This window comes from Coffea eugenioides, chromosome 9 (assembly GCF_003713205.1).
Source record: "Coffea eugenioides isolate CCC68of chromosome 9, Ceug_1.0, whole genome shotgun sequence".
NCBI classification, from domain to species: domain Eukaryota; kingdom Viridiplantae; phylum Streptophyta; class Magnoliopsida; order Gentianales; family Rubiaceae; genus Coffea; species Coffea eugenioides.
The window spans coordinates 4,475,705-4,500,401 of NC_040043.1; the positions used below are offsets into that span (position 1 = coordinate 4,475,705).

Consider the following 24,697-nt stretch of genomic DNA (forward strand, 5'->3'; position numbering starts at 1 on the left):
GTGTAGAGAGGTTTGATCGGCTGGTTCCATCAAGGACAACCATTGATGAGCATCTGCCAAGCTCCAACAAGGAAACTATCACAGAGAAATTACATGGCGTGCGACAAACAAGCAAAAGGAACAAAACACATGGATAAATCAAATCATTAGGCTAGCAAATTAATTATTTTATTGGATAAGACAAGTTAAATAATTTGATGGATATTAAGATAATTAAAATTATTCCAGAGGTTGAGCAGTATCCTATATAACTGCAGCAAAAATGATTTTAAGAAGAACACGACTTGCTCTAATTAATCTCCAATCCAATCCTTTTTCCAGCCAGCAATGGCGCTCTCAAAATTAACCATTTCCATATATTTTCTGTCCGTCGTCCTTTTTGTGCAAATGGGCGCTGGAGATGACCCTCTCCAGCGTCTTGGAATTGATTGCAGAAAATCAAACTACTTCCCCGCCGGCGCTGGGAGTAGATACCACAAGAACTTGAACATTCTCTTGAGTCGTCTTCAGAGTAGAACCCCTGAAACAGGGTTCGCTCTTGAATACGTGGGCAATCCAAAAAGTGACCACAGGGTATACGGCCGAGCATTCTGTCGACGTGATATTTCGAGTGTAGATTGCAGAGCCTGCATTGGCGCTGCAATTGCATGGATTTTCGAAAAATGTCCATTAAAGAAGCGCGCAGTTGCCCTGTATGAATGTTGCTGCGTTCTGATTTACACGCACAAAAATATTTTCCACAAAATCGGCGACACCACCTACTACATTTACAGAACTCAAAATGTAACCAGCCCGGCATCAGTAGAAACTATAACTGAGTTTCTGGATCATCTGACAGTAGAGGCTATTGCAACCAAAACTTACTTTGCTAAAGGAGAAGTTAAGCTTGCAAAATCAGAAAGTACACTCTATGGACTGGTTCAGTGTGCCTCGGATATTTCTCCAGCTGATTGCAAGACTTGCATGGGTGAGTTGATGGCCCGGATTCCTGACTATACTGGGAAAGGAGGTCAATTCCTCAGTGCTACTTGCACCTTGCAGTACGAGTTCTATAGGTTCTTCAATGCTTAAAGCAAGAGGTTATGCTTCTCTAAACAAATGAAATGTAGAATCCAAAAATTCTAACAAAAATATATGGGAGATACATTTCATAAAATCAATGCATATGGAGAGATAATTTACATGCATAAAAATATGTGTTGAAGAAAAGGAATAATATTAATAATAATATGTTAATCACATCATAAGAACAAAGCTTTCACTCGTTCACAATCCTTTACTCTTCTCAACTAAACACAATAATATGACTCTCTATTTATAAACTAGATAACTTGATAAACAAGTCTTATAACCATAAAAATTTACTAATCAGATACTAATTTTAAATAATAAAACTATCATAATTTGACTCCAACAAAATTACTAAAACCCTAACTTGACTAAAACACTACTAAATAATAATATGGAAATTTTTAATTTTTAGTCTTGATTTAGTGTGCCAACATGAAAGGTCCAAATCAAACACTGCTTTAGGTGTTGTTAAAAGTGACCGACACCTGTGACTAAAATTACGTCTCCAAAATCATGTACTTTTTTTTTTTCCGGAAACGATAGAAATTTTATTATAATAAGGAAGTAAAATTACATAGGTTGAGCAAGGGCTCAAATTGGTCTTTACAAAAGTGGACTAGGCCACTGATGAACTGAAATTTCATCATCAAAGTATAATCATAGCTAATCTACTCAGTTTAGTACTGAGTCTATCCATAGCAACAGGCAAACTATCAAATGAGCATTTCCTAAACATTGAGCAAAGATCTTTTATGTCCTCCAAGTGAGTTGCCAGCCTTAAGTTACCAGAAACTTGATAGCGTATCATATTAAGAACCTAACTGCATGGAGTTCGAATATTGACATGCTGCCATCCTTTGTCCTTGAGCTTCTGAAGTGTCAGTTTTATGGCCAAGAGATTGTCCAACACTGCGGAACCAGTGCTTCTCTCGCTTAGTATCCAAGCTTCACGTCTTTGGCTCAGATTGTTTTCTGCTGTCACTCCAATTCCCATATTTTGGCCCTCGACATGTTGACCCACCTCAACACTAATGTTCAGCAAGCACTCCTCATCCCCCATCCGTTCCTCCTCATCTTGTGCTGTTTCTGTTTCGAGAATGCTCAACTGATGTTGTTTCAACTTTCAAGTTCAACGAAATATAATGTCAGATAATTAATTGTTAATCAGAGTTGCATTATGAAATTAGCTTCTAATCATTTCCAAAACAGATGCTAGCATTACATTAAGTGAGTCTTGAAACTAGGATGAATCTGCCGCGACAGAACCAAAAATTTTACTTTGGAGGAGCTACTTCTAGTTTTTTTAAGCTTTAATCATGAAAGTTTCTAAAACTTTTGGAAAATTTGAAATTTTTTTAGTTTTTAAAAATAAAAAACATAAAATTTTAAGACTTGTACAGGCGATTTCCCTACCCAATGCCCATTAGTTCCATCCTTGATGATGTGGGAACTCAAAAAATTTTAGTGAAATTTGCAATATCACGTTCACTTGTTTATATTTTTGTTTCCTTAACACCAACAAGCGATGCAAGTTATGCTCCTACACGCGTTGGCCAATTTTAGCGAAACACCATTTTTGTTCCCCCTTATGGTTCCTTTGATGTAAAAATATGAATTATTATTGGCTGTAAGGGCTCCATCTAATAATTAGATGGTTGATATTCTACTTTATTATAGCATTAAGTGTTTTTTTTTCATTGTAAGTAGGAAAGGTCGAGTCGAAATCTTTCACTTACATTCTCTCCTCGAAAACTACCTAACCCAATCCAATCCTCCCTCCTATCATAGCATTAAATTGCAGGAGGCTGTAGCATGAAAATTTGTGAAGCTTTCTAATGCTTCGTGATGAAATTACTGTCACCTGAATTTTGTGGTAATGTAGTAAATTTTTACAAAAAAAAATTCTAAACATTATGCTATACGTTTCAACTATAAATGAAGTGGTTTTTGGTAAACAAGGAATACAATCCACCAAAACAGAATAATTACTCATTAGAAGTAAATTATTATATATATTATCCTCAATATATAAGTTACTCTATGGAAAAAAAAAACAGGTATGCCACTTATAACATTATTTTGATTTCACCTTTAATTAGGGAATCTTGTTTGGGAGATTAATAATGGCATGTACGGAGTATATGGCAAGCATGAATTTACGATGTTATTTGCTAAATCAAAATCTACGAATAATTGAAAGACTGGTCAAACCCACGTTTTCTAGACAAGCAAATGATTGCAGTGGGCTTAGACCACCACAGATCCTAGTTCAAGCTACAAGAGACACATAGTAAATTGTGGAGAGAAAAGGTTAGATAGAAAAGGAAGCGAAAAAATTGTCTAGATTGATCAGTTTAGAAGACGAGAACATTCAAAAGGAAAGTAAAGCAACCAAGTTTTCGAGTTTTCACCTGAGCTGAGTAAGATGAGATTGTAAATCTGTCAGGAAAACTTATGTTTTTTGCTTGAAGAGGGTATAAATTCAGGATTTAAGTAGACATAATGATTGAGATAATTACTGACATTTATATATCAGCTTATTTTGACATGCTAATTTTCTTGAGATTAACTAAATCGATTTTTTCCCCTTCTTAGTGTCCCAAAACAAAAGATTACTTTCAGAGGTGAGTTCTAGTAATTGTCACTTAATGCCAATTTTTTTTTTTTGTCAATACAGGGGTATCCCAGTTTACGCTGGACTAATCCTCCTGCGGGCATGCACCTCGCCCCAAGGATACACAACTGGTAGAAGGGGACTCAAACACACGATCATTAGGTTCATAACTACTAGCCTACGATCATCCAAGCCAACCCCTGGGCTGTCACTTAAAGCCATTTGAAAGACTAAAGTTCCACATAAATGAAACGATCATGAGTAAACATATTTTAAATTTGAGAATTTTGCAGTAATAATTTCTCTAAAGCTACCTCATCTAGACAAAACATTTCCCCTTGGACAATTAAATTTCTAATTTGTGAGGAAGAGATCCCAGGGATATCAGTGTTACATACTTATCCTAGACTGATTTCAATCATGCCCTTGTGACTTAGTTTTGGATTCTGCTCAGCTTATTTCACTATTCACAGTCTATTTTTTGAGCATGGATAGTCTGTGGAGCAAATTATCTGAATAATCACTGAACTTTTTGAATAGCAAAGTTTTAGCCATTTAATTTTTAAAAGTTTGTATTTACTTACCTACTAAACTATCAAATATATAAATTTTAGACTATTTTGTCTATTTTCACCTTTTAAATCTATCAGATCTAAAGACCGGACGTGTCACCAGACATAATCAAATATGGCAGATTTAACATTGAAAAACAGACAAAATGGTTTAAAATTTATACTTTTAATAGTTAGTAGGTAAATATACACTCTTAAAAATTGAGTGGCCAAAATTATATTATTTAAAAGGTTCAATGGCTATCCGGATAATTTGTTATAGTCAGTTTATGTGGTAGTGTGTCAATTGGTTATTCTGTCGCTCTTTTCTTGTATTGATTGAGGGATACCCTCCGGTTGTGCATGCTACATTTTTCATATCAACCAAAAAAAAAAAAGAAGAAGAAGAAGAGCTCCACAATGCTCGTTATAATTGCCAAGCAGGTTTGTTCGGTTAATCCACTCCAGGACAACCATTAATGAGTATCAACTGAGCTCTAATTATGAAGCTCTAACGAAGGCAATACAAAGCCGGCGACAATCTCAGGCTTCTGTCCAAATACTTTTCTGGACCGAAATACGTGTAATGCGTACATTTGCAACCTGCTGAAAGGAAAAGCCAAGGACCTAATACTAAAGTGAGTAACAATGAAAGAGAAAGTATTCCAAAGGATGATTATTTAACTTATTTGAGCTCTATACAAATGCTGCAATAAGACTAAAAAATATGTGAATTATGTTAATTGGATAACACTTTGGAACCAAAAAAAAAATGATGTTGAGGAGGAGTAGAGTACTATATAACTACAGCAAATGAGATTTAAAATGAACACAACTTCCTCCAATCTCCAATCCATCTTCCAGCTAGCGATGGCATTCTCACAATTAACCATTTCCATCTTTGTAATTCTGTCTGTTGCCCTTTTCGTGCAAATGGGGGCTGGAGACGATCCTCTCAAGCGTATTGGAGCTGACTGCAGAAATTCTAACCACTTTCCTGCCAGGAGTAAATACCACAAGAACTTGAGCATTCTCTTGAATGATCTTCAGAATAAAACTCCTGATACAGGGTTCGCTCTTGAATTCGTGGGCGAGCCGAAAACTGGTCGCGGGGTATACGGCCGATCTTTCTGTCGTGGTGATATTTCAAGAACAGAATGCAAAGCCTGTGTTGGGGCTGTAATTGCAAGGATTCTCGAAAAGTGTCCATTAAAGAAAGGCGCGGTTGGTCTCTCTGAAATTTGTTCGCTGATTTACTCGCACAGAGATATCTTCCACAAATACATAGTTGACACGTACTACATTTCTAGAGGTCGGAATATAAGCATCTCCGCACCAGTAGAAACTATAACCAAGTTTGTGAACAATCTAACAGATAAGGCTATTGCAACCAAAACGTTCTTTGCTACAGGAGACGTTAAGCTTGCAGATGAATCAGGGAATACAATCTATGGACTGGTTCAGTGTGCCTTGGACCTTTCTCCAGCTGATTGCGAGAGTTGCATTGCTGGGATGTTGGAACGGATCCCTGATTTTACTCCCAGGGGAGGTCGATTCGTCAGTGCAGCTTGCACTCTGCAGTACGAGTTTTATCAGTTCTTCATTGCTTAAAAAGCAAATTAGGAGACTATGCTTCTTAATAAAACGCCGAATGTAACGCACAATTAAGGTGCTATAAGCAGTAGCACTTGTGGGTTGTGGCCAATTTACATATCTCTAAGACCATTTACTCTCTTTCTTTTTTGAATAGTAGAGAGGAGGCATAAGATTTAAGATGCGGAAAGAGGGAAGCTAATGTTTGCTTGATGCTATATGTTGTGTTCCAAGTTTCGAGTACAATGAAAAATATCAGATACTTGTTAATCTGAGCTTTCTTATGGAATTAGCTTCTAGTTTCCTTTTTTTTTTTCAAAAAAAAAAAAACTTCTATATTCTAAAATGGTTCCTGAAACTACATTTACAAGCAATGCAGGTTTTGCTCCTACATGTGCTGTACTGGTCAAATCTTAAAACTACTTAAGCTGTACAAGAAAAGTCCATTTCTCAGTTGGATTGAATTGTCCTGGTTGTGGTTGTTTAATTTCTTGTGTTTTTGTTTGAAATTCTCCGGAAGAATATTAAGTCATTTGGCTGTACGGTCTCACTTCCAAGTTAGGCTTTTAGCAATCTAATTTTCCCTTAGGCAATTAGATTTGTAATTAGCGATACACATCCTAGCAAATACGTACACGGTGAGTGCATATATGCCGTGGAAGAATCAGAGATTGAGAATTAATGTAGTTAACAATGTGCCTATAGCCTTTGAAAATTTGAAGTTAACATTTTGAGGTGGCAAAATGTAATTTTCTCCACTACATATCCCAAGTTTTTTATTTTTCAAAAAAAAAATTGTAAATTTCAAAATCTTTGGAAGGAAGGTGGCCTAACCTTCATTTGTTAAGAAACCTATATATTCCTGTCAAGATTGCAGTGGGAGAGCTTATACCTCTCCATTGGAATTTGTTTTTGGAAAAGTTGTATAGGGACCTTCTTTAGCTAATACTAATTACTAAAGACGTGATAATTGTTCAGCAAAATAAATTAATTTCTGAACACTCAGGAATGCGGAGTTAGATTTCCAAATCTGAAGGGAAGTGACAGAGGACAAGAGGTATTTTAATCTCAATTTTGTTTCAAATTTTGCCTTGCCCGAGCCTGTTATGCTTCCCATTGAAAGGTTTGCTTATCGGGACTCCTTTGGGTCATGCTGGCAGGTGTTCGCATCTTGTTCTTCACATGTAGCGGAGGGGTTATCCTCTGGACCAGCCCTTGTAATTGGACCGGGCCACAATTTTTCTGCGTTCAAAAAGATTTTTTTAATTCTAGCTAGGCTGCTGGGCAATAAATTTAAATCCTGTTTGATAGCATAATTCAACACTTAAACATAATAAATTGAAATGTTAATATGTTTAGACGCGTTTGATAAGTAAAAATTGAATATTTGAATTAAATAAGTGGCACTGAATTTTCTAGACAAAATTTGCTCCCAATAATAAGTGATAAACTATTCACTTATTATTTAATGTGATATACACTAAAATGTATCAAATTTAGTATTTAACAATTCAATAACTTAATGAATTCAGATTTCAAATTTCAAATTTCGGTTCTCAGATTTTTATTTTATCAAATGCATCCTTAGTCTTCCTGCGTTGCTATCGTTTATCTCGAAGGCAAAATTGATCTTTGGTCTTATTGTCACACAGAATTTTCCCAAATCAACCAGTGAGCCACATAGCCGATTGATTGACGAGGCAATGCAATTTTGTTGTCATCGATCATTTGTTCAAGGCAAATGCTATTGATGGAGTATTTTTGGAGTTTTATAGTGTAATATTTTAGATTTGTAGCATTTAATATTCATTCTTCAAATCTGTTTGTATTTGTATATGGTTGGTGTAATTTTTGTTATTAATACAAATTTAATGAAATGATGATGTTTTTATTAAAGAAAAAAAAGAGAATGTTTGTTTCTGCAAGAATTATTGTTGAAAATGATAGAAACTATACTTTTTTCAAATCCAAATGCATTTAGACTTGGAAGGACAATTTTGACATTTTATTTAATAATAGATGCGGAAATAAAATTCAAATTGTGGCATTTTGTTTTTAATAAAAAATTTCAAGTTGTTGCGTTAACTCCACTATGTGATCCACAACGGATCCTCAACCCCACTTTCTGTGCCACTCCCTGTTCCTTTTTTTTTTGGGATAATTTCAGAAACCTCCCCTGAGGTTTCTGACAGTTTCATTCCCCTCCCCTGTGGTTTCTGAAATTACACAAACCTCCCCTGTCAGATGGTGAGGTCCCATTTCTTACATCATTGGTGCCAAAATGACTTAAATACCCTTACCATTTTGCTAATATTTCATGATTATCTGAAAACTATTAGTTAAGCTAGTTATAAACATAATTAATGTAATGAACCATAATTGGGAGTCCTAACAACCAATATAGAAAACGATCTGTAGTGAAATGGCGCCAAACTTAGGCGCCATGATCTTGCTACTGTCAATCGTGTCGTGTCCAAATTGTTGGACGTTAAAGAGAGGGGTGTGGAGAAGATGGGTCCGGCTTCGACCCTGAGAAAGCAAGTTCTCACCTTAACCGAAACCGCCGCTTCCAGAATACGGCAGCTGTTGGAACAACGACAACGCTCATTTCTCAAGCTTGGGGTCAAAGCTCGCAGTTGCAACGGCTTATCTTACACCCTTAATTACGCAGGTTCCATTTCTCAAAATCAATCCCCCTCTCCCCGCCCCTCTTCAATTCTTTTTTAGATTGTACATTTTTTTCCCCAATTGCCGCATGTAATTTTTGCTTCAATTAAGATAAGTTTGTTAAATTTCCTCCCAAAATCTCTGGTTGAGTTATTTGTTCTGGCTTCATCTGTCGTAGATTTAGAACAAAAACTTTTTTCCCTTTATGCCGAGTAGACTGGAATGGATAGGTTAAGGTCTTTTTTGTATCAGTATTTCTTGTTTGAAGCTTACAACAAGAGGGATTTCTGCTAGTGGGCTCTACTTGGCCTGGTTCTATCCTTTGCCCTTTTAGTGCAAACGTTAATTGAAAGGTTCGAATATGAAGATTTTTATTGGTTAATTTATTTTACGGCGATTAAATCCAGAAGATGATTCTTTTGTTGACTCCTCAGGCTGGTGACATTTTCGTATTGCCTGTATCTTGAAAATTTTAATCCTAGTCAAACCTAGGTTATTTGGCTAGATATTATAGTGTTCCATGCATTTGATGAACTTAAGGTGAGTGCTTGGAATCACAATCTGAGTAGAAACTTGGATGGTTAATGGTCTTTTGTCCTCATCATACAACAGTTCGTTTCTCACGCTTTCCAATTTCCCACCACTTTCACTATTTTTCTTTACCGCCATTCCCCTGTCCAAAATTTGGAAATAAAAAGAAAATGAACAGGAAAGGATTGTTCAACGACATTGCTGGACTTTTGTTTATCCATGTACTTTGTGTTCTTTCATTGATTTGCCTGTGTTGCGGGAATCCCACCTGATGAGAGTTGGTGCACTGCAATAACTGTTGGAGATAATAAATGGTGTTGTAGGATTCAATGTAACCAGAAGACAATGGGCATTCCCTTTGTTTTGTTTCCATAATTTGGTTGATAGTTATTTGCTTGATGCGCAAATTTCTTAAATGTATAGATGAAAAAGAGAAGTTTGATAAGATATTGGTTGATCCGAAGGCTCTCATGCATGTCATAGGAACCAAGATGGACTTTGTCGATGACAAACTGAGGTATGAAATTCTTTTCTATTAATGCTTAACTCAATTTCAGAAGCATCTCTGCAGTTATAACACAAATTTTGCTCTATACTTTTCATTGTAGCATTGTTTCTTGAAATGTGATGTTATCTTCCTTTGAACTACTCCAACTTCAGATAATGACTATGATTTAGAGGTTAGCCTCGAAGTTAACTTTGTTCCATGGCGGGGTGATGTTATTTCTCATTTCCTCATGTATAGTGGAACAGTTAACCTTTTTGTGCTGCCTGCTAAAATCTCAAACATCTTTGTTTGGTATGATCAGGTCAGAGTTCATATTTATCAATCCAAATTCTAAAGGGTAGTGTGGCTGTGGAGAATCGTTCATGACCATGAGCAGGGAAGAAGCCACCAAAAGAGGTGTTAGTTCAGGGACGTAAAAATCAAAATGGATTCCCTGAATGCATGTATGCAAAAATTCATTAGGCATTGCAAAATTATTGGCAGCAATACATGAAGAGGAAACTATGCGTATAAAGAAACAGAGCACTGACTTGAATAACTGTCCGTCAAAATTCTGGAATTCACCTCTGCTGCTTGAACTGGCCATTTGTGCGTGTGTTTGCTGCTTCAGTTGCATCCAACACCAAGCACTTCAGTTGCATCTCACAAATTAACACTTGTTGCACTTCAGTTGCATCTCTTGCTGCTGCATTTTACTCTGATAAATAGCCTTCTGAATTGGCCTTTGCATATAGACGTTAGAACTGGCTGCAGAAAGAGCCGTTGCCTTCCATTTTGTTCACTACTGACGTTGTGTGCTTGTCTGTTGATTGGTCTCACTTACACCCCCTCAAGTTTCATTCTTCTTAAATTCCCTCCTTTTTCTTCACAATTGATTAGCTCTCTAACCCAAGATAATGAGGGCATTTGTGGTATGCACTTGTTTCTCTCTCCAGCTACTAATTTTTTATTGTTTGTATTTTTAAATTGGGTCTATTTTGGCCTTGCCTATTTAGTTTTAGGGGAGGTTTGTGGAATTTCAGAAACCACAGGGGAGGGGAGTGAAACTGTCAGAAACCTCAGGGGAGGTTTCTGAAATTATCCCTTTTTTTTTTTGGTTATATTGCTATTTCTCCTTCATAAATATCATATTTTAGTTCTTTTTTGTTTACTTAAAATCCAAAAACTATTAATTGAGTAATACACAAAATTTAATAAACTCAAAACATCAAAATGCATAAAAAAATGAGATTTTTTATGAATTTTTTGCTGTATCTTTTAATTTTCTATTATATATTGCTTTTTTTGATATTGTTGTATTTATGTTTTTACCTAGTTATTAGTTATTGAATATTAAAAAAACAAAAAAAAACTGAAAATTTATGTTTATGAAAAAGAAATAATAATATAACAAAAGTTGGAATAGAGAGCGACGTAGGAAAGTGAAACCGAAGATTCCTAGCGCCTTTGGTCAATTTGAACCTGATGGCATTTTCAACATCGGCTTGCTCACACGTTGATCTACGTAGATCTGGTAACTACTAGTACAACTGATGATGGTTGATGATCGACTCACACGATATACGCAAAAAGAAAAATCCCATAGTTGGCGTAGAAAAGTAGCAGTGCCATAATATCCCAAGAGTTTGGGCAGCAATTAATTGGTTTCCTGAAACCACAAGTTGCACCGGACCACGAATCCACGAAGATTGAATCCTCCAATATATTCTAAGATCCCATTTTCCATTTTGCACCTCAAGATAAAGTTGAATGAAAATTCCAGTCAAGATAGCAAAAAAAAATGCACTTCTTCCTTTCTATTACGAGTCTTTTCTTTCAAGTTACCACATCTTCCTCCGCCTCCGCCTCCGCCTCCGCCTCCGCCGTCTGTCTACTATTCTTACTCACGTGTGTCATTGCATATTCCAAATAATTATGTCAAAAAAGAAGAAGAAGTTATAATGTAGTAAAAATTAATTGCGGTATTAAGAATCTTTATTGTAGAAGCAATCATTTTCAGTGACGGCCGAAAGAAGAAATTCTATTTTCCTTTCTAAATTGTTTCTTGTTTTTCTTCCAATCCATTTATTTTGTTGCCACAATTGATAAATTTGTATTATTTTAAATTGGTATGTATTGCGTTCTAGTTCTAAAATCCAACTTAATTGGTAGCAAAGTATGTCTCGACTCTCAAGTTCCCCTTTTCCGCTTGTTAAGCTTAGAATCTCCTAAATTGGAACCATCTTAAAAGTGAGGAGATGAAAAATATATATATAGATACATGCTGGCTAACATTCTTTCACAATTAAAAGTCATGGTGTAAAAGGTTGCCCGACTACGAAAAGAATCCTAATGCCAATCAAATGGTAGAATTCAGTGGATATACCTTCATCGACGTTTATGCATACCCAAAATCTAATACTTATGTGGTTTTGATGTACTTTATTTAAATTGTACTCTCCAAAAAATAAAAAAAAAAGTAATAGTATTAGATTTGAATGGAAGATTCAACCCTACAACATTTTAAGGCCCTAATGCATAGTTTTGTCTCATTTTGCACCTCAAGATAAAGATGAATGAAAATTCTAGTCAGAAAGAAAAAAGGGCACTTCTCTTCCATCCCAAAAATTCAAGTCAGAAAGAAAGAAAACTTTAAAAAATCTTTTGTTTACTGGGCATGCATGCATTGGGTAACTAGTTACGTTATTGCTCAGAGTCATTAAGTCTCATTTCATACCAATTTCCTAATTTTTCTGGCATAACAAATGATGTTGATATGATAGAGTCCAGTCAAATGTTGAAGTTGGAAAAAGAAAATGGGGATGGAAATGGGGAAAATTGGACTAGTGAAGCCGAGAAAGAAAAAGTCGGAGGAAGCCATGCAAGAAATGTGGAATCAAACTCTACAAGTATAAATACCCAAACCTCATGCAGAAATCAGCACTGAACAGTTCTCTCAATCATTCTTATTTTCTCTTCCAACTTCCTATTCCTTGAAACTTTCTTTGCTCATTCCCGATCGACTAATATTCAGCACCGATGGAGAAGACTGCCAAGTCAGTTCTGCAGCTTCCAACTTACGGAAACACCGTCACAATTCTCAGCATTGATGGTGGAGGGATCAGAGGAATCATCCCTAGCGTAATCCTTGGATTTTTAGAGTCTGAGCTTCAGGTACCTTACAAAAAGTCTTCGATATCATGATGCCACGCATGGGTGCATTTTTTTTTTTTTAATTGACGATTTCCATATTGGTCTTCTTTCTACGTTGTTTTAGCGTGTAAGCTATTTTTGGGACGGACGGATTTCATTAATTTGGTTTGGGGTTTTCGCAGAAATTGGATGGTAAAGATGCAAGACTTGCTGACTACTTCGATGTGATTGCCGGAACAAGCACTGGTGGCCTTGTGACTGCTATGCTAACTGCCCCTAATGAAAATAACCGCCCCCTTTATGCTGCCAAAGATATCAAGGACTTCTATCTTGAAAATTGTCCTAAAATCTTCCCCCAAGAGAGGTAAATAATTATACTAACCCCATTCATTAGAATGGATCCCGTTTAAGTAAGTTGCTAGTTCATGATGGGATATATACCATGGGAGCTGTACTTAACATGACTCTTTTTTGACCATTAAATGAGCAGCAATTTCTTTGGTCAAGCTCAACAAGAACTTAGGCTTCTATCAGGACCCAAATACGATGGCAAGTATCTCCATAATTTGCTACAACAAAAAGTGGGAAAAACAAAGTTGCACCAAACATTGACTAATGTTGTCATTCCAACGTTTGATATCAAGCTACTCCAGCCTACCATTTTCTCTAGCTATGCGGTTCGTGTTAATTAGTCAGACCTTAAATTCCTTTTTAGACTTCCTTTGTTATTTCATTTCAGCTCGTTGTCTTTTACTTCGGATCATAAGTAATTAGTGTCAATCTTCATTCGTGATCAGATCAAGAATGAGCCAAGTCTAGACGGTGTGCTCTCTGATATATGCACTGGAACTTCAGCTGCTCCCACTTTCCTTCCGGCCCATCATTTTGAAACCAAAAATTCTGATGGGAGCAAGAGAGAATTCAATCTCGTTGATGGTGGAGTTGCAGCAAATAATCCGGTACTTTCCATATCAAAATTTGTTTGTCAACATGGAGACTCTTTTTTAACTTCCAGCACTTTCTTATGAATTCCTCTGAATTATTAATCGTGTGTTCTCTAATCAATTCAGACTTTGGTTGCCATGAACCAAGTGACCAGGGAGATAAGCAAAGGAAATTCCGACTTTTCTCCCATGAAGCCTATGGAATTTGACCGGTTTCTTGTCCTATCTCTGGGAACCGGTACAGCAAAAATTGAACAGAAATATGATGCAGACAACGCAGCCAAGTGGGGCATTTTGGCTTGGCTAGTCAATGGTGGTTCATCTCCACTAGTAGACGTCTTCACCGAAGCAAGCAGTGACATGGTCGATTTTCACCTTGCTACAATCTTTCAAACCCTCCAATGTGAAGCCAATTACCTACGCATTCAGGTAACAATTCACCTTCATTAGGCGCTAACAATTTAATATACAATTAGATGAAAAAAATTAATTTTTTTCCGTCTTCTGTTTGCCTACCAAAAAATTATGATCAGGATGACACTTTAACTGGGGATCTATCGTCTGTGGATATCGCAACTGAGAAAAATTTAGAGAATCTGGTGCAAGTCGGCGAGAAATTGCTCAAAAAACCAGTTTCGAGGGTGAATTTGCAATCTGGAGTTTTTGAACCTCTGAATCAGGGTACAAATGAGGATGCGCTCAAAAAGTATGAAAGAATTGTTTCAACTCTTACAGCCTCTTAATTATGACATAGCAACACCAAAATCATTTGCAGTTTCGTTAATATTCGCAATTGAACTTCTAATAAACTTACTTGCGTTTGATGATTTCATCTAGGTTTGCGGAAACGGTTTCAAAGGAGAAGCGGCTTCGTGATATTAGATCAAAAGAAGGGGTGCCAAAGCGCAAGTGATTACATATATAGTTTCTTGGAAACATTTTACTTGTGATCATGTTGTAATAATTATGTTCATTTAAATTCATCTTCTTTGAAGGCATGTACTTTTATCGTTTTATTCTATTGATAAATAATCCCTGGTTCAAAGTATCAGACGCGAATTGTATTATGTATATCATTTCAATATTCAAGCAAAAAGTTCAGTTTCTTTTCCTTAAATCATAGCTTTTTTCTACACACATGCAGCTTCTTTTATGAATATAAATCGTAAAAGATATTTTGTTTGAGATGGTGCAATTTCTCTGGCCAAACACGCAAGATTGTGCAGTTTATAATGTCCAAGGACAATAAAACTGGCCAAACACGCAAACACCAAAATTGGGCACCAGAAATTGATAATGGATTTTTCTATTTCTCAAAATGATATGTAGATCGATATGATCTGCCAAGTACCTATAGTACTTACACTGAAGCAAAATAACAATTCAACACCAGAAATTTTAACTTAGAAAATGAAATGCAAACGCTATAGAATCAAAGGACAAAAGTTACTCCTTTATTTTTCTTTTCTAAATTTCTCTCCAGCTCTCTTTTTTTAAGGTTGAATAGTGATTCTTCATTTACTCTTTCATTTACATCAAATATAAACCACGTCAGTAATAAATTATAAAGGTTAATAGCTTTTATCTTATCTCCATCTCATATAAAAGTAACATTCTAGAGAACACAAGCATTGTATATGGTACTTCAATGAAAGATTTTTTTCTTTCTTGATTACATAGAGCCTGGAGGCCGTAGTGATAACACTGGTCAATGTCTTGAAATTTCTACTCCCTAGCTACTGCTTCACATCATTGAATGAAGAGTTGAGCTAAGAAGTACCACAGTGGCACGTAAGTTGACTGAATTAGCTAGCTACTGTTTCACATCATTGAATGAAGAGTTGAGCTAAGAAGTACCACAGTGGCACGTAAGTTGACTGAATTAGCTATGGTTGTCGCACTTTTAAACTAATTATAGTAAAATAAGGAAGTGCAACTATTTCCATATGTCATTAACATCTTGTTTTTCTTTGTTTTTAGGCGTCATTAACATCTTTACCTATCAAATGAATCAGAAAATTAGTGAACAATTTTTAGTGCACATAATTTATCATTCAAAAGTATACATTCACATTAATTTTCCTGTACATTTAGCATTGTTTTAACTTACTTTCCTTTTTTAAAAAATTTACACCGGTTTCCATAGAACACAATATAAGTGAAGAAGACTAAATACTTTTACCAAATTTGATGTTGCTATAATGGATCCATGATAAAGGACATTTCCTACGTGGACAGCACTCTCCACATAGTTATCTTGGTCAAAAACATGAGTAAATTGAATTAGTGTTCCTACATGTATTTGTGGCTACGATTTCAAATTTCATGTACATTCAAAAAAGTAATAGTGAATCACTACAATTTTCTTCCCTTCATTCAAAATTTCTGTTCTTGATGAATAACTCCAATATTTCAAGATATATGTACAAACAACATGCTCAGCACATTTAGAAAAAATTTAATTGTCAATACATGTCACTATATAGATTTTGCGAGCACGAATGCACCCACATGGGAGGAAACAATCCTTTCCGTCCTTAAACTATTTGCTTTATATGATTTTGACTCTTCAATTATCAATTGTCTCAAAGAAGCCCTTGAACAAAATAAGCGCCAAGTTCAAAGATTTCTGTGAATTTTACTTGTTAGTGGTGATGGAATGATAGGGCAAAATTTACTGAACAAAACAAAGGCAACTTAAAAGATGAGTCAAAAATATTTTCAAAGCACTATTGTGGTCCCTAACTAATACTCCAACACTATTGTGCCCTCTATACTATTTTAAGAACACTATTGGTTTTTGTTTTTTGATGAAACGGCGAAATATATAGAAAGCAATCAAAAGTTCCCCTAGTTATTATAGAATGGTCCTAATGCTACGGGGATAATAGATGCCCCTGGTGTCCTCATCAAAAGCAAAAAGGAGTTTTGGAGGACATGATTCAAAAATCACAAAGTTCTGATCCAAATTGCTATCCAACTTTGCTAAGACATCTGCACATATGTTGGCTTTACGGTAGACATACCTGAGTTTAACAAGTTGGAGCTGCGAAAGCAGGCATCTGCAGTCCATGATACTTGGATGGAAAAGATGATCAGGATTAACAGTAGATTTTAGGAGAGAAATAACATCAGCACAATCAACTTCGACTTCTAGGCAAGGGATTTTTAGCGCAATAGCAAGTTGGAGTCCATCTCTAACTCCCCATAGTTCAGCTAGAATGTTAGATGCAATGCCTAACTTTCTACTATAACCCTTAATCCAACGGCCGGAGTAGTCGCGAAAGATCCCCCCAGCACCTGCTATACCAGGATTATTGAGGGCAGAACCGTCAGAGTTGAGTTTAATCTAGCCACAAAGTGGAGGAATCCATCTTACCAGCACTTGGGATTTCTTGTAAGGAATGGAATGAGATTGTGGGCCTAGAGTTGTGAAGCCAGGTCTATACACCACTTCAAAGGATTTGAGACTAATTTGTGAGGTTCAAATATTTTTTTGTAGCGAGTGTTCCAAATAACCCAAAGAGCAAAAGTGCATAAAACCCCCCAAGTAATAGAGAGAAAAGGAGATGAGGAAGGGTCAGTGCAGATTTTTTTGAGCTAGTTTATGAAAGGGAGATGGTTTATATTGGGGAACCAAGGTGGTTTAAGACCTGTCTAGAAGTGAACTACTGAATTACACATCTTAAGGGTATGATCTATGTCTTCACAGTGCAAGGAACAAAGCTGATAGGTGTTGTCCGGAAGAATATTTCTTTGATGGAGTAGATGTCTAGTGGCTAGCTGTTCGTGGTTCACTAAGCAGATGAAGAACCTGATTCTGTTTGGGACTTGGAGAGTCCAAATCCAGTTAAAGGAGAGAGTAGAGGGAAGTGGAGCATTTACTTTGGCATTGAAGGCTAGATCGTAGGCTGATTTGAGTTGGAAGTTGCCATCAATAGATGGACTCCAGTTGAGGCAGTCTTTTAAGACAACATGGTGGGATCTGGGTGTGGAGAGTATTAAACTAGAGATTTCATGTGGAAGGCAAAAGGACAAGAGTTGTAAATCCCATCCTCCATTGGTGTCAAAGAGATCAGCCACCCTAAGATCTTCTTCATATCTATGTAGGGTCCCTGAATTAGGGATCTAAGGCTAGATGTTGTGAACCAGTTACTAGTCCAGACTTTTAAGGATAATCCATTTCCAACATTCCATCCAAGCCCCTGTTCAATGATGTCTTTCCCTACTTTAAGGTTTCTAAGGTTAATAGAACCTTTAGAGGTAGTAAAGAGAAGCCTATTTGGACCAGGGATTGGGTTTTGTCAAGGTAACGGTTCGAAAGAATGTTCACCCAGGGTTTGGGAAAGCCTTTTAGTAAGTGCCACCTAGTTTTAGAAAGACCAGCCTTGTTAAGGTGGAAAGTTTGCCTGAGACCCAATTCCCCTTGGGATTTCTTGAGGGTAATAGTGTCCCAATTTAGTAGGTGAATTTTTCTCTTGTCAGAGGTAGATCTCCATAGAAATTGTTCCCTATCAATGGCTTGACAAATATTTTTTGGGATAGCAGCCGCCTGAAAGAAATAAGTTGGGATGGAGGAAATGCACTGTTGGAGTATGGCTTTCCTTCTTGCTAAAGATAGAATGCTGGCTTTCCATCCTTGCAATTTTTTTTGCACTTTTTCCAGCAAGAACTGAAAGGACTTGGTGGGTGATTTGTGGAGTGTGATGGGAAACCCCAGGTATTTGCCTAAGTCATTTGTGGGGCTAATACGAAGAGTATTGGAAATGGTGGTTTTGATGAGAGGGTCAGTGTTGGAAGAGAAAAGGACTTTTGACTTAAGGAGGTTGGTTTGGAGACCAGAAATGGAGAAAAACTGGTCTAGCATACTCTTGACAGAATTGATGGATTGTGAGTCTGCTCTAGAGAACTGGTCACTCCTTATCACACTATTGGTTTTTGTGTTTGGTCGGTTTTGCCTCTCACTCTACAACCACTAATCAGTAAATTTGGTAGAAGTCCTTAAACTTGACACATTTTTTGTTCAAGGTTTATAATTAAGGGGGCCAAAACTGCACAAAGCGAATATTTAAGGGTTGGATGGATAGTTTCCTCCCCATATAAAATGGCACGTGAATACGCACGTTGGAGTGTGTTTGATAAAACTAAAATTTAAAAACTAAAATTTGAAATCTGAAATCTGAAATTTGAATCCATTAAAAGAATGAATTGATAAGTACTAAGTTTGATACATTTGAGTTTATATCATATTAAATGATAAATGAATAGTTTATCACTTATTTTTTGAAACAAATTTGCCTAGAAAATTCAGTGCCACCTAATGAATTTAGATGTTCTAGTTTTAGTTATCAAACGTTTCTAAATATATTAAGATTTGAATCTATTAAGTTTAAACGCTGAATTGGGTTATTGAACAGAGTCTTAATGAGTAAATGGGGGAAGGGTTGAGTTGGACGGTAATATAGAGGGAATTTTAAGTATGAGGTATCGGGTTCAAACCCTTCCACTTACAAAAAAAGAAGTTTAAAAAATATATTAATAAGTAAACTAAATAATCCAAGGGGGGAGGGATGGGTTGGGTGGTATGGGGGGAGGGAATGTAAGCAAGAGGTCTCGAGTTCGAGTCCTTCTGCTTACATTAAAAAAAATAAAATAAATAATCCAAGAAAAAAGTTAAAACTTTCCATGTATGAAAGCATTAATACCACCTCTCTTTTTAAGTTTTCACTCAACAAACTCTTTTCCAAAATTCAATGGCCTTTTGCAGAGACACCGTCTACATAAACACTCTATCTTATCTAGAGTATATCCTTTCTTCCTTGAGCAAATTTTCTAACTTGGTCAAATTTTGAACAATGTCATTGTCTGCCAGTGCACTTTTTCCTTATTGCTGCCCTAAAATTACAGATGAACAATTCAACGTGTTTTACTCGATGGAGAGACAATTATACTCGCACCTAATCTTTGATCTTGGCCGAGACCCTGAACAATCCATGCAAGTCATAGGGTTTGGATGTGGCTAGAATTAGTAATTTGCACCAAGAAGGATTTGGTGATTCAGTTGTTGAAGCTGCCTATTAAGGAACTTAAAGAAGTTGCAGGTGAAAGTGTTGTGTGCCTGAGATGCATGGGAAGTGAAATCTTACCATTTGCAGATGGCAATTTTGAGCTTGTTTTGCTTCCAAAATTGGTACACCAAAACATTAGGCTTGAACTCTTGCATGAATATCAATTAACTACGATTAATGGGGTGAGAAGAAGGGTCAGAGATGTATGTGTTAGGGCTTTCAAAAACGTCCTTGAAAAAGTTGTTGATGATAAATTTTGTGGTGGATCTGGTAGCACTTCAACAACAGCTGGTCCCGGAGAGGTTGGTTGGTCGCATGATTATGCAATATCCAATTCTTTTGCAAGAGCAATTCGCAACAAAATTAGGCCTTGCAATATTGATGCGGAAAGAGATCATATGGCAGCTGATGGCAATAAAAGAACTTGCTATGTGCACAAGTGTTTTCTCGCTCAGCTGCCATGGTTGATGTGGTTATAGGAGGCGGCAAAGCAAAGTACAGGATCAATGGGAGGCATGTATGGGCTACAAAACATGTCAAGAAGCAAAAGTAGCCTCCATCAGTTTATTTTGTGTGTTTGTGTGTGTGGCACTGCTAGTTGAAGTGGCACAGCTAGTTGAATTTCGCATTTCTCTTGTAATCTATATCTTTTCCTTTATGTTTCAGTTAATGGAACTTTGAAATGTTAAGCTTTATGAATAAATGCTTTTGTTGTATTCAGTAGCAAGTAGATTAAAGAAAAAAAATAGAAAAGCAAAAAAAACAAAAAAATGAACTGACATACATGTTCTGTGATCATCCAAGATAAGTGTATGTAGCTGGGAACTTCCACTGTCCAACGGATACCTATTCCTTTTTTTTTTCCTTGAAGCTATTCAAAGGCCATTTAATTTTTAATCCATAAAGAGGAAAAATGCAATTGAGTCTATTATCCAGGTCGAGTCACATAAAATTCTTCAGTGAAAACAAAAGCTAGATCATGTCAATTCATTTCCACTCAAGCACAGAAAAAGCTCTTCTTTTTATAATTCTGTATATTTAGTGTTTCGTAATTATTTGTATCTTTGAAAATTACAATTTTCCATGTTTCCTCGACATATTTGGTCCATTTCAACTAAATATAAATTTCCAAAGCACGAGTTAAATTTTAATTTCAAATTTATCCTTGTCATGCTGTCAAAAAGAAAAATTGTACCCCCCTTTTCTGTATCCAATTGTTAGATTCTTTTCTTTGGGAAAGTTTTACCAAAAGCATGCTGAATGGCAATGTTATGAAAAGAAAAAAAAATATTGAATTACTTACTCTTAGAGGCCTTAAGCACTTACTTTTGTACATATTCAACTCCAAAATTTAAAAATTAGAGTTTATATTCTTTTTATCTCACAGTAATTAGTTTAAATATTTTTTTTATGTGAGTGTAAGATTTTGAATTCAGACATCTCATATATACTTCCTTCTTCGTACCACTCAATTCATCCCTTTCTTTATTTTAAATACTAGTATTTTGAATAAGGGCAAAAAACCTCAGCGGCCACTAAACTATTGGTCAGATCATATTTTGACCATCAAACTATTTTTCGCCAGTAATTGGCCACTAAACAATTTAATCAGTAAATTCGTGACTATTTAGTCGATAATTGCTCTTAATATGTGAAATTAGATGTACACATGGCAAAGTGCAGGGTAATTTTGTCTAACAATTATGCGACCTTATTTCACAGATTAACTGTTAATTTTACAGATTAAAAATAATTATCGACTAAATGGTCACTAGTTTACTGATTAAGTTGTTTAGTGGTTAATTACTGACGAAAAATAGTTTGATGGCCACAACATGATCTGACTAATAGTTTAGTGGCCACTGAGATTTTTTACCCTGTAGCAAATTGTCACAAAGTAGATTAGGCAGCCATTAATTGATAGCCAAAACCGAAAAGTTCTACGGCCATTAATTATGACAAAAATGATTTTACCAATCTTTTGTTTGCCTACCAAAAAATTACGATCAGGATGACACTTTAACAGGGGATCTATCTTCCGTGGATACCGTAACTGAGAAAAATTTACAGAATTTGGTGCAAGTCAGTGAGAAATTGCTGAAAAAGCCAGTTTCGGGGGTGAATTTGTGGACTAGGTAGGTGCCAAAGCGCGAGTGACGACACACATATTTTCTTGAGAACATTTGACTTCTGATCACGTTGTAACAATTATGTTGATTTAAATTCGTCTTCTTTGAAGATATATACTTCAATTTTGTTTTTGTTCTATTGATAAATAATCCTTAGTTCGACAAACCAGAAGTGAATTGTACTATGAATTTCATTTCAATTTTCAAGTAAAAAGTTCAGTTTCTTTTCATTAAATCGTTGTTTTTGTCTTCACATATGCAGTTTTTTTTTAATGTGCATTTATCGGCAACAGAGATTTTATTTGAGATGACTCAATATTTTTGGTGTAACATTGTGCAATTTATAATGTCTAAGGATAATAAAGCCGGCCGGAGACACAAACACCAGAATTGAGCACAGTAATTATTGATGGATCTTTCTCTTTCTCAAAATGATATGAATATTAATGTGACCTGCCAAGCACCAAAAGTACTTGCATTGATGCAAAATGACAATTGAACATCACAAATTTTGATTTAGAAAATTCAAAGTAGAAGATGAAAAGCAGTTGGTATAGAATCAAAGTACCAATTGAAAGTTACTCTATCCTTTTTTCTTTCTGAATTTCTCTCCAGCTCACATGTCGCATCAGATAAAAAGTATTCATTCACATCATATGTAAACCACCGCGTTAATGAATCACAAAAGTGAAGTGCTTTTAGCATTGGGTTTCTTTAAAACCATCTAATATAAAAGCAGCATTCTAGAGAAAATGAGCATTGTATATAGTACTTCGATGAAGATTTTTTTTTTTCCTTTTTATTGATTACGTACATGGAGCCTGGTTGCAGAACACTATGGCCTATATCTCAAGAGTGTTATTCCCTATCTACTGTTTCATCTCATTTAATGAAGTATTGAGTTGGAAAATACCACTGTGAAGCCTGTTTGTTGCCCTTGTAGATTAACTATAGTAAAATAAAGAAATGCAACTATTTCCATATATCATTAACATTTTTTTTTATTTCTTAGGCATCATTGATATCATTACCTATCAAATGGATCAAAAAATTAGTGAACACTTTTTAGCGCACATAATTTATACTTAATTTATCATTTAGATGTGCGCAATCACATTTATTCATCCTGTTCATTTAGAACTTTTTTTTTACTTTATTTAATTTATTAAAAGTTAACACCAGTTACCCTTCAAACATCATATAAGTTAAGAAGACTAGGGGAAGGATTGACTAGAGTGGTAAGATAAGAGAGATTGTAAATAGGAGATTTTCAACAAAAAAAAAAAGATTAGGAAGACTCAATACTTAGAAATATCTTTTTTTGTCAAAGTAGTTGTTGCAGTAATAGATCCATGACAAAGGACATTCCCTACATGTACAAAGATCTAGCATATATATTTTGGCCGAAGCTTGACTTAATTTAGTGTTTCTACATGTATTTGTGTCCACAGATTTCAAACTTCATGTACATTCGGTAGTATAAAAGTGAATCACAACAATTTTGTTCCTTCCATTCCAAAAAAAAAAAAAGGAAAAATCTTAGATAACTCCAATCTTTCAAGCTATTTGCAATGACAACAAGATCAAAACATTTAGAAAACTTTTAATTGCCAATGCATGTAACTAGTTGAGATTATGAGAGCATGAATGCACCTATATATATAAAATGGCAAGTGAGTAAGCATATTAAAATGAGTAAATGAACGAATACAAAAAAATATTAAAGAGTTCCATGTATGAAAGCATTAAATCCACCTATTTTATTAGCTTTTTCTTCAACTGACTCTGTGCTCAAATTCAATGGCCTTTAACTACATTTGCATCTATATAAGCCTAACAACGCTTCTCAAGTAGAAGCACCTAGCTATCCTCCTTGCAGAGACACTGTCTACATAAACCTTATATCCCATCTAGTATAAATTCACAAAATTTAATCTTTTTTTCTTCCTAAGAAAAACTTCTAACTTGGTTCAACCTTGAACGATGTCGTTGTCTGCCGGTGCACTTTTCACTTATTTCTGCCCTGAAATTACAGATGACCAATTCAACGCGTTTCACTCGATGGAGCGACAATTATACTCGCGCCTAATCTTCGATCTTGGCAGAGACCCTGAACAATCCATGCAGGTCATGGGGTTCTGGATGTGGCTAGAATTAGTCATTTGTGACAAGATGGATTTGGTGATTCACTTGTTGAAGCTGCCTATTGCGGTACTTAATGCGGTTGCAGATGAGAGTGTTGTGTGCCTGAAATGCATTGGGAGTGAGATCTTACCCTTTAGAGATGGTGTTTTTCAGCTTGTTTTACTCCGAAAATTGGTACACGAAAACATTAGTCTTGAATTGTTGCATGAATACCGATTTACTGTGATTAATGGGGTGAGAAGAAGGGTAAAAGATGTTTGTGTTAGGGCTTTCAAAGACATCCTTGAAAAAATTGTTGATGAAAAATTTCCTGGAGGATCTAGAAGGCGCCATAGTATTTTGACAACAGCTAGTGCAGGAGAAGTTGGTTGGTCGCATGATTGTGGAATATCCAATTCTTTTGCAAGAGCTATTATCAACAAAACTCGGTCATGCAACGTTGATAAGGAAGGAAATGGAAATCTTATGGCAGCTGATGGCAATAAAAGAACTTGTCCTTTTAATGGCGGCGGAAGAATCTTGCCAGCTGCAAATGGCCAAAAAAATTGCTATCGCATTGGCAATGAATGTACTAGCTTCGGTACTAATACTGGTGATAGGCAAATTCCAACAACATTTGGCAATAAATCCAGTTGCTTTATTGGAGGAGTAAACAGTTTAAAAGGGAAGCATGTCATTCAATATCCATATAATGCTCCTATTATTGATTTTTCAATTTTTCCACCTGCGCAGGGATTTTATCCA

At 35.8% G+C, this 24,697-nt stretch overlaps 4 protein-coding genes across 4 annotated transcripts; all 4 read left to right on the forward strand.

Annotated features, from left to right (window-relative positions):
- Window positions 1–327: 327 nt before the first annotated feature.
- Window positions 328–1,071, forward strand: LOC113782026 (cysteine-rich repeat secretory protein 38-like). Its single transcript, XM_027327940.1, has one exon. The coding sequence runs from the start codon at window positions 328–330 to the stop codon at window positions 1,069–1,071; it is 744 nt and encodes a 247-aa protein (XP_027183741.1).
- Window positions 1,072–5,106: 4,035 nt separating this feature from the next.
- Window positions 5,107–5,847, forward strand: LOC113782027 (cysteine-rich repeat secretory protein 38-like). Its single transcript, XM_027327941.1, has one exon. The coding sequence runs from the start codon at window positions 5,107–5,109 to the stop codon at window positions 5,845–5,847; it is 741 nt and encodes a 246-aa protein (XP_027183742.1).
- Window positions 5,848–8,307: 2,460 nt separating this feature from the next.
- On the forward strand, window positions 8,308–9,936 carry LOC113783414 (iron-sulfur assembly protein IscA-like 1, mitochondrial). Its single transcript, XM_027329540.1, has 3 exons — window positions 8,308–8,500; window positions 9,451–9,544; window positions 9,837–9,936. The coding sequence occupies exons 1-3, from the start codon at window positions 8,341–8,343 to the stop codon at window positions 9,874–9,876; spliced, it is 294 nt and encodes a 97-aa protein (XP_027185341.1). The 5' UTR covers window positions 8,308–8,340; the 3' UTR covers window positions 9,877–9,936.
- A 2,538-nt stretch (window positions 9,937–12,474) lies between these two features.
- On the forward strand, window positions 12,475–14,695 carry LOC113783412 (patatin-like protein 2). The gene is made up of 7 exons (XM_027329539.1): window positions 12,475–12,688; window positions 12,850–13,031; window positions 13,158–13,344; window positions 13,465–13,626; window positions 13,738–14,040; window positions 14,145–14,317; window positions 14,449–14,695. Exons 1-7 carry the CDS (start codon window positions 12,554–12,556, stop codon window positions 14,522–14,524), a joined length of 1,218 nt encoding a protein of 405 aa, XP_027185340.1. The 5' UTR covers window positions 12,475–12,553; the 3' UTR covers window positions 14,525–14,695.
- The last annotated feature ends 10,002 nt before the right edge of the window (window positions 14,696–24,697 follow it).

Coding starts and splice junctions, on each gene's coding strand:
- LOC113783414 (XM_027329540.1), top strand. CDS start 8,341: ATGGGTCCGGCTTCGACCCTGAGAAAGCAAGTTCTCACCTTAACCGAA. Junction 8,501..9,450: donor TTACACCCTTAATTACGCAG/GTTCCATTTCTC, acceptor TTAAATGTATAG/ATGAAAAAGAGAAGTTTGAT. Junction 9,545..9,836: donor TTTGTCGATGACAAACTGAG/GTATGAAATTCT, acceptor TGGTATGATCAG/GTCAGAGTTCATATTTATCA.
- LOC113782026 (XM_027327940.1), top strand. CDS start 328: ATGGCGCTCTCAAAATTAACCATTTCCATATATTTTCTGTCCGTCGTC.
- LOC113782027 (XM_027327941.1), top strand. CDS start 5,107: ATGGCATTCTCACAATTAACCATTTCCATCTTTGTAATTCTGTCTGTT.
- LOC113783412 (XM_027329539.1), top strand. CDS start 12,554: ATGGAGAAGACTGCCAAGTCAGTTCTGCAGCTTCCAACTTACGGAAAC. Junction 13,345..13,464: donor CCATTTTCTCTAGCTATGCG/GTTCGTGTTAAT, acceptor ATTCGTGATCAG/ATCAAGAATGAGCCAAGTCT. Junction 14,318..14,448: donor AATGAGGATGCGCTCAAAAA/GTATGAAAGAAT, acceptor GATTTCATCTAG/GTTTGCGGAAACGGTTTCAA.